Genomic DNA, 17,278 nt, shown 5'->3' with positions numbered 1-17,278 from the left:
GTTGCAGCACTCTCAAAACTAGCCAGCTGTAACAAGGTCTTTTACCATCACATACCGACATACTCTTCATGCCAGCGCCTCTGCTGCCTTCTCCTAGTCTCTCCTCATCCAGGGCACTCTCTCTCTCTCTCTCTCTCTCTTCCCTTTACTTCTTCCTCCTCTCTCTTCCTTGGCTGCCCAACCACTTAACAGAACCAGCCACAGCTGCACCTTATCTACATCGGCCAACCCACCGCCCCTGAAGCCAGCCCACAGCTGTATGTTATCAATATTAATTAACCCAGCTTCATTCCTCTACATCTCTTCATCCTTTTTAGCTGCACAAAGCTCTCTTTCATATAAAACAATAAGCAGTCACATATCTGAAGCATCATTTATGCTTTATTCATTTATTCATTAAAGTTCACTTTAGTTGGCTCTAAATAAAATTTCATTGTTAGCACTTGGAGGGTAAGATAAATCTCCTTCCAAAGGCACAACTGCTACGTAACTGCACCCTAGGGGTCACTGCCACAGCCTTGCTGCTAGTTATAGAGCACTTCAATACATGGTAAAGAGGTCAAATAGTGACTGGCATTCCCAATGGAAGAGAGAAGAAAGCTGATGCACTCATTCTTGGCCATGCACCAAAACAAGTTCTAGCACGGCACAGGTGTCTATACCATGTCCAGCCCATCTCCCACAGCGACTCTGCTCTGTATACAGCATTTCCATTTGACAGCAGAATAGTTAAGACTTACCTGTGCGCTCATGCAAGTCAAAGAGCAGCTCTACAGCCTTACTCAGGTACAAGCGAACTTTGGCTACTGCCTGCAGATATTCAACGGATGATTCTTGAAGAGTTTCTTGATTGTTCATTGGGAAATAGTTCTCTGGAAAGCCTCTGTCTCTAGGCAGATAGTTTCTGTGCTCATATCCAAGGCTGCCCTCAGACTTTTCACACATGGAATCCTAAAGATAGGCCAGAATGTTGCATGAGTAGCAGAACTGCTTAAATCATAAAGTACCACTGCAAGGGACATTATCTCCACTGCATCAAGCACATTAAACTTTCATGTCTTTCTCAGCACCCTCCACCCCAATGCCATTGGCTCCTCCCCAAGAGCTTTAGGATAAGCACCAGAGAGATCTGCCACATCACCAAACATCCATTTCAGTAATGCACCCAAGCTCTCTCCCACATTTCCTAAGCATGTAGCTGAGCACAAGTATTATGAGCATGCTGACTGGCCACACACATGCTGAGACACACATCACATGTTCCAAGATGCCAACCTCTACCCATCTTTGCCTGAGGATCAAAATCTGTATTCTTGCTATCTACAAAGTCACCATTTTAATGAAGACCATAAGAAATGAAACTCTGCTATCAAGTTTGCTTAAAGTTGTCCAATGCATTAAAAGTTATGCAAGGGGAGGAAAGGGAACAATCCAAACGGCATAATAATCTCAAGCTCTGCAAACAAAAAGTGTCTGCAAAAAACAAGACAGTAGTCCAGCAGTGGACTACTGAAACTAGAAATCCCATCCTGCTGCACTATGTTGAAGCGAGTCTTCTTGGGCCTCACTTAAGACACTTGCCCAAGGCGTCCAAGAAAAAAAATTTATGTAACACTGCGAATGCACACAAGCCTGAGCTCGAAAAGCAAGGCTCATTACTGGAGAGCAGGTTCTGACCAACTGATTTGATACTAACTTTCTTTTGGGCTTTCTAATTGGGCAGCTAGTTACATGCACAAGAAACTTGCCTAAAATGGCCGAGGAGTTTCTAGTATTGACACTTTTATTCCTGCAACAGTTTTATTGCCCAGCTCTTACCTGTCCAGCACCCTTACCTCTAAGCAGTTGACAAAAAGCAAGTAGAGTTCTTTTTTATCGTTTTTCTCTAGGATCTCATTGTGCTCTACCCGGGACAGGTAGTGTTGCACATCATTTTTCACTTCATTGAAGCTACGGGAGAGAGAAACACCTCCTTGTCACACCTGCAATACTGACAGCTACTAATATTCTAAATCATGATCAAACTGCTAGTTACATCCATGAGGGTCACTCTGGATCTATCTGGAAGATGGAAAAACAATTGTGCCATGTTTTGCCAGATGTCATCTAGCTTCACAGTCTGTGCTAGGCTTTTATCATCAACAAAGCTAAATTAGCATTTCTAGGGCACAAGTCATCTGACCTATTTTAAGCATCTGATTTAGGAGATAAGCACACTTGAGAAATGGCTTTCTGTGCGCTGACTGCAAAGGGAGGCTGGAAGAGCCAGTGTGAATTGAGAGGTCTGTGTAAGCATACAAAAAGATCATTCTTGATTAAGTATCTGTGGATGAGCACTGCTGCTTTGCTGATCTAGAGCATATCAACTAGTCAGCTGCCTTTAGGCTACCCAAGCCATCCACATTCAGCACAGGTTTACGTTAAGAATAGCTAGGTAAACCTTGGCACAGACTGGTCAGATACTTTAAAATAAGCTACATACAAGCCAGCTAAGCTGCATAACTAATACAGGCACAGGATGAATTTCACCTGTAATTATTTAAATTCAATGAATAACATGGAAGTGAGGAGAACCATCAGATGGGTTTGATGAAGTCATGAAAACCAAAGCTGAACCACCCCCCAGAGTAACATCCATCAGTTGACTGACTGTGCTCACCTGTACTTCAAGAGAAGCTTCAGCATTACTGAGCGGATGATGGGAGTTTCATCCACTTCATCATTAAATGGTGACAGAAGTTTTGTGTAGATAACAGGGTGATCTGTTGAGATAAGAAAGAGATAACTTTGGCAGGTGAGAGAAAGTAGCAAGAGAATCAGCTCCATGAGGCTGAGCATCAGGACAAAGGGAGCTCACCTGAACCTTTTGGGAGGCTTCTATGAACAAACAGCAGATTAAGGAGCTCTTGGATCACCTCTGCCTCAGGGGGCTCATTGTCCTTGAAGCACATAGTCGTGACCACATCTATGAAGAAATTATTGCATCTCTGCCGGAACAGGGCGTTTCTTGCTATGGCCTCTCTAGGGGAAGGGTAAAAAGCATTAGGACAATGTTCAAATACAGAACCACAAGTAACGGATGAAGCAAAGCAGACACAAGAAAAAGTCACCAAGGTGACATCCTTTTCCAGCTTTCCAGGAAGCAAGCTGGATTTGTGCAACACTTCAGTAGTATTGTGTGCAAAGCTGTATCACATTGACAATTAAGATCACAAATGGCAATGTGATGCCATTACCCATCACATCTGAGAAATTGTAGCAGTCTGGTGAAGTTCTCACTGACAGGAAGCTCTGCCCATGGCGGGGGGCTTGGGACTAGGTGATCTTTAAAGGTCCCTTCCAACCCAAACGGTTCTATCATTCTATGATTTTTCATGGGTTTGTAACTAGTTTTCTTACAGGGGCCAAAGCAACTTCCTCCCTTCCTCTGAAGCAATAAGGAGAAAGCGGACAGGACCTGTTCCAGCTCCAGAAAGAATGTAGCAGAGTTCCTTCCACCCATTCTGACGTGTTGACAACTTCAGAGTTGCAAATCAGCATTTCCTCACACAACTAGCCTCACTGCAATGCTTCCACCTTGGAGGGGATTGAGTACCTGAGCTCCACAGAGATATCTAAATTAACATCCCCCATGGCAACTCTGCAGTATGGACAATGCATCTGTGCTGGTACTAGCCATGTCCTGATGCACTTCTGGCAGAACACATGGTAGCAAGGCAGGCAGACTGGACCCTTCGGCTCTCCCAGGCAGATCGGACATGCCTTCAGACCATATCTGTAATTCAGAAATAGCAATGAAAACAACGGCTTCCATGTTGTCTTACCAAAAGCATTTAAGACATTCATCTGCAACTAGACCAAGAGGAGATAATGTAAGACTAGTTGGCTAACTGCTTAGTCTCAGGGTGTAGAATAAAATTGAAGTTATTGTTCTTCATTAGGCTTTCACTGCATTGCATACAGCACTGCCTTACACCCAGAAATACGCTGGCAACATACGCAATACTCCTACCAGACCTTGTGACTTGTCTCAGCGTCAGTACCTGTATAGCCCGTTACTGACTTCATCCTTACATTGGCACAGGACTTTCATCACTGCAACAAAAGTTGGATGAGTTTTCATGTCTGAATCATGCTGAAAACACTGCAGAGGAAAAGGACAAAGCTAAATGACTCTGCTCTAATACCCAAGACAAAAATTCACATGATCAGCAGAAGCAAACAGGGAAGAGGTAAAATCATATCTTTGCTTACCTCGGCAAGAAGCAAAGTATGTTTTTTCACTAAATTCTCAAATTCTGGCATCAGAGTGTTGATGCCAACCAACACGTGCTCTACAAACATAGACATGCAGAAAACCCGGTTCCAGCAGACACTGTGTGAAAGAAAGCATGATTTCAAAAAGTACAATTGTGAGCTGACAGCATGAATGGAAGTGCAGTACCAGGTCAGTCTAATCATCTCACTGATTTCCATGCTCACCACTACAGCATTTGCGCATGTCTCACACAACTTCTTGCGTTACCCTTTGAGTATCAGCCCTGGCTTTTTGGTCAAGGACAAAACACATAACAGCACCTAACACAGTGAGCTTACAGCATAGGAGCCTGTCCTGTAGACAGCTGCAGCAGAACTAGGACTGCTGCGAAAACCTGCTCATACCTCTGACTTCTATATCAAGGAAGTAATGAAAAAAATAATCATCACAATTAACTACACTTACTTCACTTTGGTTAAACCAAACAAGTCTGTGAGAAACTGGGGTAACTCTCTGGGCTTGTCTTCCAAGAGACAAGACTCCACCTTAGATGCAGTCAAGTTCCCCATCTCTCAGTCATTACATACAGGGAACGAAGTGGGGAGGAGACATTGCTGGTTAACAGAAACCTAAGGAGAGTTTTAAATAACACCTGAACCCAGCTGGAATGCACTGGATGATACTGTCAGATTTAGAGGGAGAATCTACAAGAGATGGGGGAAAAAAATAATTTGATTCTTGATGCTTGGTATGTAATTGAGTCTAGCAGGAACCTGGAATGGTTTTCAGAATCTCCATCTGAGAAGAGCAGCACCAGCTTTCAGCGTGTACTGATGTTCTTTGTTAATAAGAACAAGGCAAGACAAAAGATCAAGATTGCGAGCAGATCTGTGGTACATACTTGAGTTCTTTTAGCAGCTGACAGCACCGACTCCCACTGCTCTGTAAATCCTTGTCTTTACAAATATATTCAATGGGCATACGAAGATTCTTCACTTTCTGCAGCCAGTTCTCTGGATGGGCTGTCTGCACTTGACTCTCCAGCTCTTCAGCACATGCCATTGCAGCCAACACATCCAAAACCTAGATACACACACAGGGTGTAAGTATAACACAACAGTTGCATTCAGAATTATTTACAAACCTTGAATTCTTGATCTGGTTTGCTACAGCATATGTTCTACTGAATAATGTTCTACTTGATTATCCTAGGCTCTGGAATTCTCATGGTCATGATTTGGAGCACATCCTATTAACTGATTCTGCGAAAGCAGGGCAAACTGTTTCAAAACCTGCTAGTAACAATGATAACATAGCAGAGTATTCCTAATACTGAGGACCCTGACAGAGCTTGTGCTTCCCACTTTACTGTTGCTGAAATCAAAAGGAGACTGAACGCTAGCTAATTCAGTGAAGACAGCTCTCTGCTAGGGCTGAGGACCACAAAATGCCTGGGGTAGTGACTTTACCATCTCTGAATGTGGTATTCCGTATTCTTCCTGGTTATTGAGGTAGGCAACCACATTGGGATGTACAGCCAGGATCCTAGCAAAGTTCTGCAGGCGGCTCCTGAACCGATTGTATCCAACGTGCACCCAAGGCACGGAAGGCACTGTCTCTTCTCTTCTGAGCGATGTTGCCTTCCATTCCTCTATGCAGGATAAGAATGCAATTCGCAGACACTGAAAGTTTAGGGAAAAAATCAAAATCAAAAAAGAACTTTTATAACTCATTTTGTACTGGTAATCCTGGAAAACTCTGAAAGAAGAGAGTTAGTACTTTACAAATACAGCCTTAAATGTGTCAATCCTCATAGGTGCTCCTATGGAACTGCTTTTCTGAGTAAGGTCTCAGCAATCTCTGCAGCCACTGTAAAATGCATTTGCTTTGTAGCTACCTTACTATGAGTCTGTCTCAGAGGGGGATTTTGTTTGAGAAAGCAACATTGATACAGAAAGGCATGTTCACTGGCATCATACTCCACTTCGCCCAAAGGGTTTCCAGCTCTTGCTCCAGACACTGACCTGCAGCTCCTCTACGGAGGACACGCCAATGGTCAAGACAATGAAGTCTGTGATATAGCACTGGAAGAGCATCTGCCTTTCTTCCTCAGTCAGAGCAGAGATAAATTTTCCTAGTGCAGTCTTCTGGAAGATATCCACAAACTTCTCAGCTTGGTCTGGAAAATGAGAATGCAGAAAAAAGCTGAATATTAGGAGGAGGCTGGGTTTGACACAGCTTCTATCCTAAACAGACTGACACGTAATTAATCACTGATGCATTCAGCAGCCTTCTCATGCAGAGGGAGCTGAAGCCAGGCCTTCTCAGCCCAGGCACCAGTATCGTATTTATGGAATCTCACCTTGTCATTAACTCTTGGCACAGAATATGCCAGAGAGACTAATAGTGAGAAGCACAAGGGAAAGCTAGTTGCACAAAGCTCTGCTGGCTCATATGAGCACAGTGGGATGGAAGGCGATGCCAGGGTCACAAGAGGGTAAAGGCATGGTAGTGACAAACCAGAGTTTATAGGGCAGGCAGATGGAGACGGTCAGTGTCATGAGCTCAAGCCAGGCTCTCACCTTCAGTGTTTTGGATGTATTGAGCTTCCAGCCACATTTCATCCAAGTACTCCTTTATCCTCCAGCTGAAGGGCATCTCATTCCCAGCATCAGCAGACACCATCATGTTGTTCTGCACCAGAATTATCTCTGGCTGAGAGCTAGGAAATTAAAAGGTCATTAATGCACTGGGCTTTTGCCCGAGAAACACTTTCAGGCAGGAGGCAAGAAGCTGCAGAAAGCAAGAAATTAGCCCTAGAAGGAGATGAGGGAAAAAGGAAGGAACTGAAGGGCTCCTTAATACAGCCCATCCTGTCAACTGTGCAGCATTAGGACTTACTTACTCAGTAAGCATTCCCTGGCAAAAGGGCTGTAATGGCAGGACACGTGGGCTCCAGGGGCTGGGTAAGAAGTGTGAGCATGCCAAGAGATAGAGAGCAAAGCCCAGGAATACTGCAGATAAGATAGAAAGAACAGACTTTTGAAGTCACCAAGAACTGTCCTGCTGCCTTTGGCACAGCACCAGGGAGCAACCAGCAAACTTCCACAAGGATCTGAAGCCAGTGCTGGACTGGTCCCAGTGCTGCCAGCCAAGCCCTCCTGCTGCTCTCTCCGGTGGCTCACCTGTTCTTACCCACACTGTAAGGGACAGTCAGAAGTTTTGTATCACTGAAGATGAACATCCACAGGTTTGTCACCCACGCAGCTGCCGGCCTGACCAGCAGCTCCAGATTGCCATTTCTGTCTATGACAGCAATCAGGAGAGCCAGGAATGGAGTGATCACGTTCTGGATTCGCTTCCACAAGGTGTGCCTTTGGGGGCAGAAAGAAACCAAGAAACCCAGAGGGAAGGTGAGCAACGATATCAGCAAATCAGGAGGTGGCCATCCTGAAAAACTGCTGACATTCGTATGCGAGAATGTCCTAATCCTGCCTTTAAGGGGGGGAAAAATATTGCCAACAAAACCCCCTACATTTCTCTCACTTGTGGCTTGCCTGTAGTCCCACTGTTCCACTCAAAGCGCTTGTGCATTCCTGTCCCAGTACAGCCCATTCAGCTGTAAGTCACTCTCCTTTAGGACCAAGAGAGGATAAAACTGCCTTCAGAGAGCTTCCAGCACAGAGCAGAGACTGACACTGCAAACGTTCAGATTACACAAAACTGCTGTCTCTGCCACACAGCTGTCATTTGCAGATTTTTCCTGGAAGCCTGCAGGTTACAAGGTAGTGCAGCTATCCTCACCTGAAGGTGCCTGCCTCCTGGAGAGCACTGAGGTTGGAAGCCTCCCGAAGCACCCAGTTTTTTGGGTGAAGGGAATTTTCTTCTTGCTTCTTCAAAAGGTTGGAGAGACGAGCCTTTATTATCTTCAGGAAAGAGGCTAGAAAACAACAGGGAACTTGCATTTTCTTTTCCACGGCTTTTGGATCCAAACCCAAATATCACACCAAGCGCAGCATTTTACAATTGTTTCAATAATTAGCCAACTAGGTGGGCTGGGGGGCGGGAACGTGGAAGATACAGCCACCAGAGCTTGCACAGCCAGAGAAAAAGCCAATCTGAACTCCAGGAAAAACCCTACAGCCATCAAAACGAGTGATAGACTGGAGCACAGACACATGCTCTCAGGAGATTGCCTGGGAGATCCACCTTGTCTGTATTACAGCAAGCACCACTGACCTTTGGGTTCCCAGTGAATAAACTTACATGTTTTGGTGGTCCCCTAGATGCTCAGGGACACTACCTGCTGCAGCCAGGGAGCACATACCTTTCAAGTCATCCTCTTTGGACAGAAGGCCAAGGAGAATATTAATTCGCTTTCTGCTTCGACTAAGATCTTCATTTTGGTCCTGTAGCATCCCCACAGCGCTTTGTACACAGGTCCTCAGAAGTACAGTAGTGTCCAGGATTTCACCCTTCCCAGAAAAGTGTGAAAATAATTTCATTACTTTTCAGTTTTACCCCCTTGCCCAACACTTTCCTCTTAAAATGATTATAGTGTTCTCTAGAAAGGGTCTGTCCCTCCTGACATCCCATCTCCAAGTTTTCCTCTCATCTCAGGCTGCAAATCTAAGCTGTTCTTTTGCTATCGAGTATACAATGCAACTTTCAAACTGGCATGCGACACAGCATTTGTATTAAGACTCTTACAGGGAAAAATTTAGCAGTTCAGGGAAAAAACGTGGAAATGATAAACATGCCCTCCCTGGGAGACACTTCGGCACTAGGGGGTCAAAAGCCACATGCAGTCACCCTCGTACTGTGCATCCTCCAGCTGATGCTGTCAGTGGAATGTGAGCCAGTCTTAATATGGCTGCAGCACAGCAAAGCCCACATCCAACTCCAGCACAGCTTCGAATGCACACCTCAGCCAGAAAGCACAAACAGCTGGAGTGGCAAGCTCAGAATCACAGTTCTCAGCTTCAGGGTGTAGAAAGACAACAGAAGCTCTTAAAACTGATTTTTGAAAGTTACAAGTACAAAACAACTAAGGAATTAGAGGTTTCTTAGAATGGTTTCTTTAGTAATGCTGATATTGATTAGGCAGCAGGGGGAGGACTTTGTGACTGATCATTGACATTCATGATACAAATAATATTCTTGATGGATTTCAAGGGAACTGGGATGCAAAAAGGCACGTTGCACCTATGGATGACAGAGCAGAGTGCCATATGGACAGCTGAGAAGCAAACACATGTATTCTCCACTGACCTCATAGTGATCTGCTTCTGGCACTGGTGTTTCAGCCTCCATCTCGTTTGGCTCCTGTTCTTCACCATTCACAGGCAGAGCTGCAACTGAGGTGTAGAATTTTTATCAGAACGGTGCAGAAGGGTACTGCTTCTGTCAGACAAGATTTTATTTAGCAACTGCATCCCAGAGCAGCAGAACATCTGTCAGATTCATCATCACCTGCATGAATAGCTGAGATCCACCTCTCTGAACACAGCTACGGCTGCTAGGGCTGTCAAGCTTCATGCAGCAAGAAATGGAAGAACTACAACACTTAGAGCTAATTCTAAACTCTACCAGAATTTCTTAAGGCAGCATGGCAAAAGCAAGAAGCATAACAAAAAACTAAGGGGAAAGAAAAAGCCTTTTCTAACCTTCCTACAGGTTTAAGTGAACAGACCTACATTCACGTAAGTGAGAGATTCTCTGGAGCGACTCCTTGTCAGTAGTCCCTGCCATGCAGCACCTGCTGCCTCCAGGGCTGAGACAGAGCACTCAGGGTGCTGAGCAGTGCTAATACCACATTTTTGCCAAAAGAAAAAGGGAAAACTAGCAATTTAACTTATTCAATAACCTAAAGTTGCAGTAACTAACTAATTACAAATACAAGTTGGTAGCTTTGTGGTGATCCCCACAAAAAACACCAGATGCTGAGCAGGGAAAACCATTACCTATGTTGTACTAGGCATAAGTTCCATTAGCACCAAGTCTGGGACCATATCCTCCCTTTTCCCCACTGGCATATCAACACCACTGGCTGGCACAGCCAGCAGGCAGCTCACCTTTGGTTTTACCTGAATCTTCACAGAACATCTGGCTGATGGTGAGGTTCTGCAGGGCAGTCATATCAGAGATCATGTCCTTGGATCGACGGAGATCGTCTATATGCACCGACTGCCACAGTCCTAAAAACAGAGGGCAGAAAAAAAACCCAACAAAGCTTCACACCTGCACCATGCTCTTTTAGAAGAGCTTCCCAAGAATTATCTCCCAGGACCTGTGGGCTAGCAGTTCACATTCAGAGTTCGCTTACTCTCACTTCCTGATGCAGAAAGGGAAAGTGGCAATTTCTTTGAACATGCTAACGCACACTACCCTGACTGGCAGGATGTACATGCTACTGGGCCTCTGAGGCTCTTGGAACCCAACACACACAGCAGGAACCTTGCTGCTGAAAGCAGAACATGTAAGCATGTACTCAGGAGTCTCCTGGAGAACAACAGGACAACGCAGGTAGCATCGTGTGTGTTTGCTGCTCTCCAGCTGACTAGAAAAAGGATTCACCTGTCAGTGGGCAAGGCAAGGTGCTCTCACAGAAAAGACTAGGGCTGCAAGGTACCGACTGCCCAGGGGCCATCTCTGTGGGTAAGGGAAGCAGCTCTGACAGCCCACTGGTTCCAGATTTTAAGCATTAAAAAGGTAGTTGAACAAGAGAAATGTTGCCTGAAGCCAGTTCAAGAGTAGGGAGATGGCCAGACCCACCTCCATGGAATCCCACATAGGATGTTCCTCCTTCCACCCGGGAAAGCTTCATAATAAAGTAAACAAAGACAGAGACTTCTCCCAGGTCCACCTTGTTGATTTCATTGACAACAGCATATCTATGACAAAAAGAAATGCTGCTGACAGATCAAAGACAGACAAAAGTTCATGGCTACACGTCTTTCCTCTGTAAGAGAGGGCACATTTTCTGTGCCTGTACAGACACAAGCAACTCGCTCAGCCCTTCCTCCCAGCTGGCTGTGCCAAGCCTGCCACCACTAGCTATGCTTTGAATGACATCCTTGATCCTCAGCTCTTCATGACTTCTGCAGCCAACAGCAAGATTTCACACTTCAAAGGGGATTGTCTGGTAATTTGACCCATCTTAGTTTACTTTGACTTGGGTTATAAACTATTGGAAATAGAATAGTGCTTCTAGATTCATTCCACTACAGAATAAATAGAGGATTACACATTCCTGACTCTAAAGCCCCCAAAACAGCACTAATAATCAAACAGTGGCGAGGAGTCACCAAACAGAACAGCTAGCTGGGAACCACTTCGCATTTGACTTACCTGGCTGAGGCGACGAGCTGGGCATTTTGAGAGCCATCTTCAAAGTCTGTCTGAATAATAAGGACTTTATTTCCTGATGTGGCATCAAGAAAGTCTCTGAAGAGTGAAAGGGGGTTTAAAAGAAGTCATTAAGTATAAAAACAAAAAATTAAAGACTGTAGAAGTAGTCAACTCCTAGCTTTGGCTGCTGCAGGCAGAAGGAGAGATTAAAACACCCATCCTATACAGATGATATAACTTCAAAAACCCATCCCAGTATGATGGGGCTAATACAGTTTGCACTGAGCCAGTCCACTGCTCAGTACAGCATGGCCTCTTGCCTCTCTTTTCCATATGTGTTACTCCCAATGTTCTGCCCACACATCTTCCACCCAGATGACAGCCTATGCAGAGCAGGAGAATGCAGGACCAAACTCACCGGATGCCCTTCAGGAATGAGTACTCTGTGTCAAACTGCTGCAGGAACAGGATCTGAGGCCTCTGCGCTTTACCCTGCACTTCTCTCTCCAGGCAAGCAGCATCGGCACTGGTGAGAAGCCTTGAGAAGGTGGTAACCTGGGAGCGCAAGATGCAGGTTTGTTCTTTGCTCAGGAATGCAGTAGGAAGGCAGCAGAGACCTTATCATCTATGCTCCCAGACACTGCTAACTGGCTGCAGAGCTGGACTGCACCCCAAAACACACATTTAATTGCCCCACCAGTAAGCAAAGGGTCAAATAAGACAGAGCCACTTTCAAAGTAGAGATGCATCAGCTGCTCAAACTCACGCAAAACCCCCAGTTGCCAGGAAGAATCAAATACTGTTCCACAGACAGCAGAGGTACTAGATTTCTCAGGATACAACAACACACCTCCTGAAATACTCACCTCTGCGTATCTGGGCACTAAGCAGCAAGGTAGTTATCAGGTTTACTCAGGTGTAGCCATAACAGAGCCCCAGTAGTGTAAACTGGAAAACTCAGTGCAGGTTGGGAGGGTTTTGAAAGGACTCTGCAAGACACTCACCTCTGTAAAGACTGTTCGGTACCCAGAGCCAGCGTGAACATGAGCTCGGAGGAAGTCTGCAAAAGATGTGTGTTGCTGCTGCTTGAAGTAGATATTGGCCAGAGAATCTGCCATAAACAAACCCACTGAGTTGCAGAAGCGGATCACAGAGTCTGGGGTAGCACAGTTCAGCAGGGCCAGCTGGGCTTCCTTCTTTACGCAGGACACGAGTTTACTAGGAGGACATACCGGCTTCAGCCTCTCCGTTGTCTGCAGGACCACTGAGGCACAGGTATTAGAGTGGTAGCCCACAAACACATCAGAAGGGCTATATTTGTGCTTGCTTATGAAGTGCTCTTCTGTATTGGCTGCAGTGAACTCGTGCACCCACTTCTCCAGCTCTTTCACAGCTTCTCTTTGCCCCTTGTCCAGGACGGTACTGATATCCAGGTAGTGCTTTTCCAGCCTGTTGATCAGTGGGATGGGAAAGTGCTTATACACCACATCTTTCTCCTCAATGACTATCAAACGGAACTTTGGGTGTACTCGGCACTTCACCCGATGGGTGCCCAGCCCCAAATCAACATACTTCTGGCCAGCAAGGTACACGTAGTATTGATTGAGGGCATCATAGAGGCTTTCATAAAGGTTTTGCAAGTTGAGGAGGACAACCATTTGGCCAGTTTCCATGCAGACCTTCACACGGTTGATGTTCCTGCATATCTGGGTATACTCTTGGTCCTTGGGGAAACTGGAGCCAAAGATAATTTCTGGTTGTTGTCGAGCAGTAAAAAAAGCTTGTTGAAGGATCTGCAGTGCTGCATAATTCTCAGTCAAAACAAGCAGGTACCTACAATCACCATCTTGGCCGCTGCTGTAAACATTCTGTCGTATCAGCTCTATTCTACTGATATCATGAGCACGTATTTCTCCTTTTTCCGGTAACTGTGAGGTGAATATTTCCAAGGCATTGACATCATCTTTGCCACCAAAGTTACGAAGAACAACTTCAGCTATCTCTTGAGGTGTTGGCTCACTTTTGGAGTTCTTAGCTAAGGCAAAAAACATCTTTATGAGGCTGTAGTAATCACGCAGACCAAAGAACTCCCTGTCTTGGGCCCTGCAAATATTTTCATATGCATCTGCGAAGTGGCAAAAATACTGTTCGACCTGCAAAGCCCCTCGTGCTGAGCAACAAATCCCCTTTGCACTTTCTATGAGCTCTTCTTTGCTGGGGTCACCACGTGAGACAAAGATTCCTCGATTCATCTTAGCAGGATCCAAAGCCCAGTTGGAAATCCCGATGAAGCCAACCTTTTTGTGAGGAAGAGGGATATCATCTATGCAGCCATCTTCCAAAAGTGGATGCAAAGCCTTTAAGGGCATTTTGGGAGAGTCCTCTGCCAGCCCAATCTCATCCAAAACCACCACCGAGACATACTCTTCCAAGTTCTTCCCTTCCTGGAATCGAGCACAGTGCTTGAAAGTGCCTATGATTCCCTCTGGAGTGGAGAGGGGGCTGCACTGAAAAGACACCAGATGGATCTGCTTCAGGTCCTTGAACAAATCTGAATGAGCTGCTTGGCCCTGCATAGCGTCAGCCACAATGGTTTTTGCAAGGGATTTGGAGCTCCCAGGCTTCCCAACAAGAAAAAGGGGGATTTTCAATTCAATGCAGATGACCATCATAAAGACATTTTCCTTCAAGGCCAAGTTTCTTGCTATGGTATCTCGGAGGTGCACACCATTCAGGAATAAGTCCTGCATCAGGGAGATTTCTTCCAAAATCTTTTTCTGTGTATCATAAGGTTTTGGAAGGACCTGGCTGATAGTACTCCTATACACCTCCTTGTTTTCCAAGGATGCATGATAACAGACCCCAACTGCCAGCACTAAGGACCAGATAACATTGTTCCTCTCAACGGTGTTCTTTGGAGATCTCTTCTCAGCAAGGAACTTCTCCAGTTCTGTCAGCAGTAGTTTACTGCGCTTGTGAAACCACTTGAAAACTTCCATGCAGCGTTCCACATCCCGCAGGCTGACAAAGCTGCATTCATCATCCCTCTGCCTCATGTATTGCTGGGAAGCAAAGAGCACTTCTGTCATTACCTCTGCTTCAGACTGCTTAATTGGGATGTGTTCAGTAACTCTCTGTACAATCTGCTGTATATACATTTTTTCAGTTAAATTGTTCAGCTGCCCAAAATCCCAAACTAATGGGATCATGCTGGGTGGGAGTGCATGGACCCGGTACACAAGCTGTCGCAGTGGAATAGACCCAAGCTTATCCTTCGTCTCATCTGCTTTGACACGGTATCCCAATCCAGCTGATTCCAGGCGCTGAATCACCTTTGGTGTGTGCTTACGGTAAGGGTTGCAGGCTGCTATGATCCGCAAGCCAGAGCAAGAGACCAAAGGCTTCCCCTTTACTGTGTGGTCACACAGGACTTCCTTGATGCTGCTTACAGCCTCTGTTGTGTTGGCTTCATCGAAAAAGAGGACTGTGTCCAACCCATGCTGCTGCTTATTAGTTTTAGCAAGGGCTTCTGCTTTTTTGATGCTGGCATAAATCATCTCTGCAGTAGTACCTCCATGAACTTTTACAAGCTTCATGTTCTCTACCTCTAGGTAGCTTCTGCGCAGCTTGCACAGAAACTTTATAAGTCTGGTTTTCCCACAGCCTGTTTCTCCCATGATGACAACTGGGATGTTGCACCTGAATCGCATCTCAATAGCCAGGATTTTTAGCATATTGTCTGTTGTGAGTTCGTATGTCTCATCAGGGTCTATCACCCAGGGGATTCCCAAAACCATGCAAAGCTTCTCTAGCTTCTCATGACGAGGCAAATGATCAAATGCAATATTGAAGGGAACTCTTTGGAGTAACAAGCCATTGTACAACTGTGAAGTCATGACATTTCTCTTGATAATGTTGCCATTCAAAGGATTAATGGCATCGACACCACCTCTCCCATTAGGCTTCAAGTGGAAACCAATGAATGTCATGGACACACGATCTTCATTGAAAAACAAATATGGATGAGGCTCGGTCTCCCACTTTTTCCGAATGCGGAAAGGAAGAAGATCTTCTTCTGCAACGTTCTCCAGGCTGCAGAACTGCCTTCCTGAACTTTGATCGGAAATGCTTAGGGAAGGTGTTGCAAAATCCCTTGCCATTAAAATCAGGAAAGTAACGACAAAGTTTTTGAAGCCTCGCAAAGTGTCCTGGACAAAGTCAGGGTTGCAAAAGACAGAAGCTTCACAGTCTCTCAACTGAACATTGAGAAACCACGCAAAGTTTCGGAGTTCTGACCAGGAGGGATCTGTGACCCCACAGTGCAGGAGGAACTGCTGCAGGCATTCTGCTGGGCTCCCTTCCACAGAGCGTGCTTTGTAACAGAATGTGTCCAGATTGTAACCCTGATCAAATCTTTTCAGATACTGGAAAGGTCTCTGGAAAGCCTCACTGCAAAATTCCTCCTCATCCATTCCTGGGTCTGAAACATCCCCAGACCCAAGCGTCTCCATTTCTAGCACTTCCTTGGGAGATTTGCATGTTACTTTAGGGAACACATCAAAGAAATTATATTTCTGGCTCACTGACATCTGGAGAAGAGGAAAAGAAAATAATGTTATCGCAAAGCTGTAGCCGTAATCTTCTTCAGTTTGTTTAATCTGTTCTTAATAGTATTCTTGCCTAGAATCACAGACCTAACTGATTAACAGCGGCTAGCCTACGCAACCATGACATCTTTTCCTCTGTGCATCGCTTCTGCTTAAAGTGCATCACAACAATTAATATTTCATCCTACAGTCTCCTTCCTGTAACATTAGTCCCTTGTTACCTCCAGACCTTTCTCAGTGCTACCTCAAAGAAAAAGAAATTAAACCCAGAAGCTGTTATTATTTATCCCTGTCACTTCTACACTCTAGTCTTATAGCTGCATATAAATACTCTAGTACTTTCAAACATGCAAAGTAACATAAGGAAGATTAGATTTTTGCATTTGTTTCCTACACACATTACAACGGAGACAGCAAGGCTTGGACTAACAGACCTTCAGAAATTACCAACCCAAGAAAACCACAACAGGTGTCATTTACTCTCTGGTTTTAAAAGCACTTTGTACAACGCCATGGGCACCACTTCATAAAGGAGATGCACAATACACCCTGATACAAAGAGGGAATTCTTGTGCTATGTTTACGGTTAGTCTCTACAACTCATGTGCAGCTATACACAAACATGTGCAAAATGACTGAGAAATTCAGAGCAATCAAGTAATGCTGTGTACATACACGTCTTGCTGCTTTCTTTGGCACTGGTGACGCCTCAAGGATTTCAATGATATACAAATGGCACTTCTGTCGTAGCCACATATTTCCATTATTATCTGTCAGATACTGCAAAACCAGCAGCTTGAATAGAAACTCTGGAATTCCACTTTGTACCTAGCAAGAAAAGGCACAAAGGTATTTCTTCTTTATTTATTCAACATAACTTTGCAGAATCATAGAACAGTTGAGGGTGGAATGGATCTCTGGCAATCACCTTGCACAACCCCCCTGCTCAAAGCAGGCTCAGCTAGAGCAGGTTGCCCTAGACCACGTCTAGCCAGGTTTTTAGTATCTCCAAGGCTGGAGACTCTACAGCTTCTCTGGGCAACCTGTTCCAGAGTTCAACCAC

General features: G+C 45.1%; 1 protein-coding gene across 5 annotated transcripts in view; it reads right to left on the bottom strand.

Moving 5' to 3' along the window:
• RNF213 (ring finger protein 213) overlaps window positions 1-17,278 on the bottom strand; it is a 55,015-nt gene that overhangs the window by 12,752 nt on the left and 24,985 nt on the right. For 4 of the 5 annotated variants that reach the window (XR_008821288.1, XM_056335059.1, XM_056335069.1 and 1 more), the window contains exons 26-46: window positions 16,891-17,043; window positions 12,613-16,197; window positions 12,027-12,163; window positions 11,609-11,704; window positions 11,033-11,151; window positions 10,333-10,455; window positions 9,530-9,615; window positions 8,586-8,733; window positions 8,063-8,198; window positions 7,444-7,632; window positions 6,841-6,980; window positions 6,283-6,437; window positions 5,728-5,940; window positions 5,160-5,341; window positions 4,255-4,375; window positions 4,044-4,144; window positions 3,596-3,775; window positions 2,858-3,021; window positions 2,660-2,762; window positions 1,836-1,950; window positions 741-951 (exon numbers count right to left, since the gene is read on the bottom strand). Coding sequence is in view for 3 of the 5 variants with exons in the window: in XM_056335059.1 (XP_056191034.1) it covers window positions 741-951; window positions 1,836-1,950; window positions 2,660-2,762; window positions 2,858-3,021; window positions 3,596-3,775; window positions 4,044-4,144; window positions 4,255-4,375; window positions 5,160-5,341; window positions 5,728-5,940; window positions 6,283-6,437; window positions 6,841-6,980; window positions 7,444-7,632; window positions 8,063-8,198; window positions 8,586-8,733; window positions 9,530-9,615; window positions 10,333-10,455; window positions 11,033-11,151; window positions 11,609-11,704; window positions 12,027-12,163; window positions 12,613-16,197; window positions 16,891-17,043 (6,457 nt within the window). In the remaining 2 variants the exon portion in view is untranslated. The remainder of the gene's footprint in view (window positions 1-740; window positions 952-1,835; window positions 1,951-2,659; window positions 2,763-2,857; window positions 3,022-3,595; window positions 3,776-4,043; window positions 4,145-4,254; window positions 4,376-5,159; window positions 5,342-5,727; window positions 5,941-6,282; window positions 6,438-6,840; window positions 6,981-7,443; window positions 7,633-8,062; window positions 8,199-8,585; window positions 8,734-9,529; window positions 9,616-10,332; window positions 10,456-11,032; window positions 11,152-11,608; window positions 11,705-12,026; window positions 12,164-12,612; window positions 16,198-16,890; window positions 17,044-17,278) is intronic. The other variant, XR_008821289.1, reaches the window with a different exon arrangement.

Source organism: Falco biarmicus, chromosome 1 (genome assembly GCF_023638135.1).
Source record: "Falco biarmicus isolate bFalBia1 chromosome 1, bFalBia1.pri, whole genome shotgun sequence".
In the NCBI taxonomy this organism is placed as follows: Eukaryota; Metazoa; Chordata; class Aves; order Falconiformes; family Falconidae; genus Falco; species Falco biarmicus.
The sequence above is the reverse complement of the archived record's forward strand: the minus strand, read 5'-3'. Positions and strand labels throughout refer to the sequence as shown.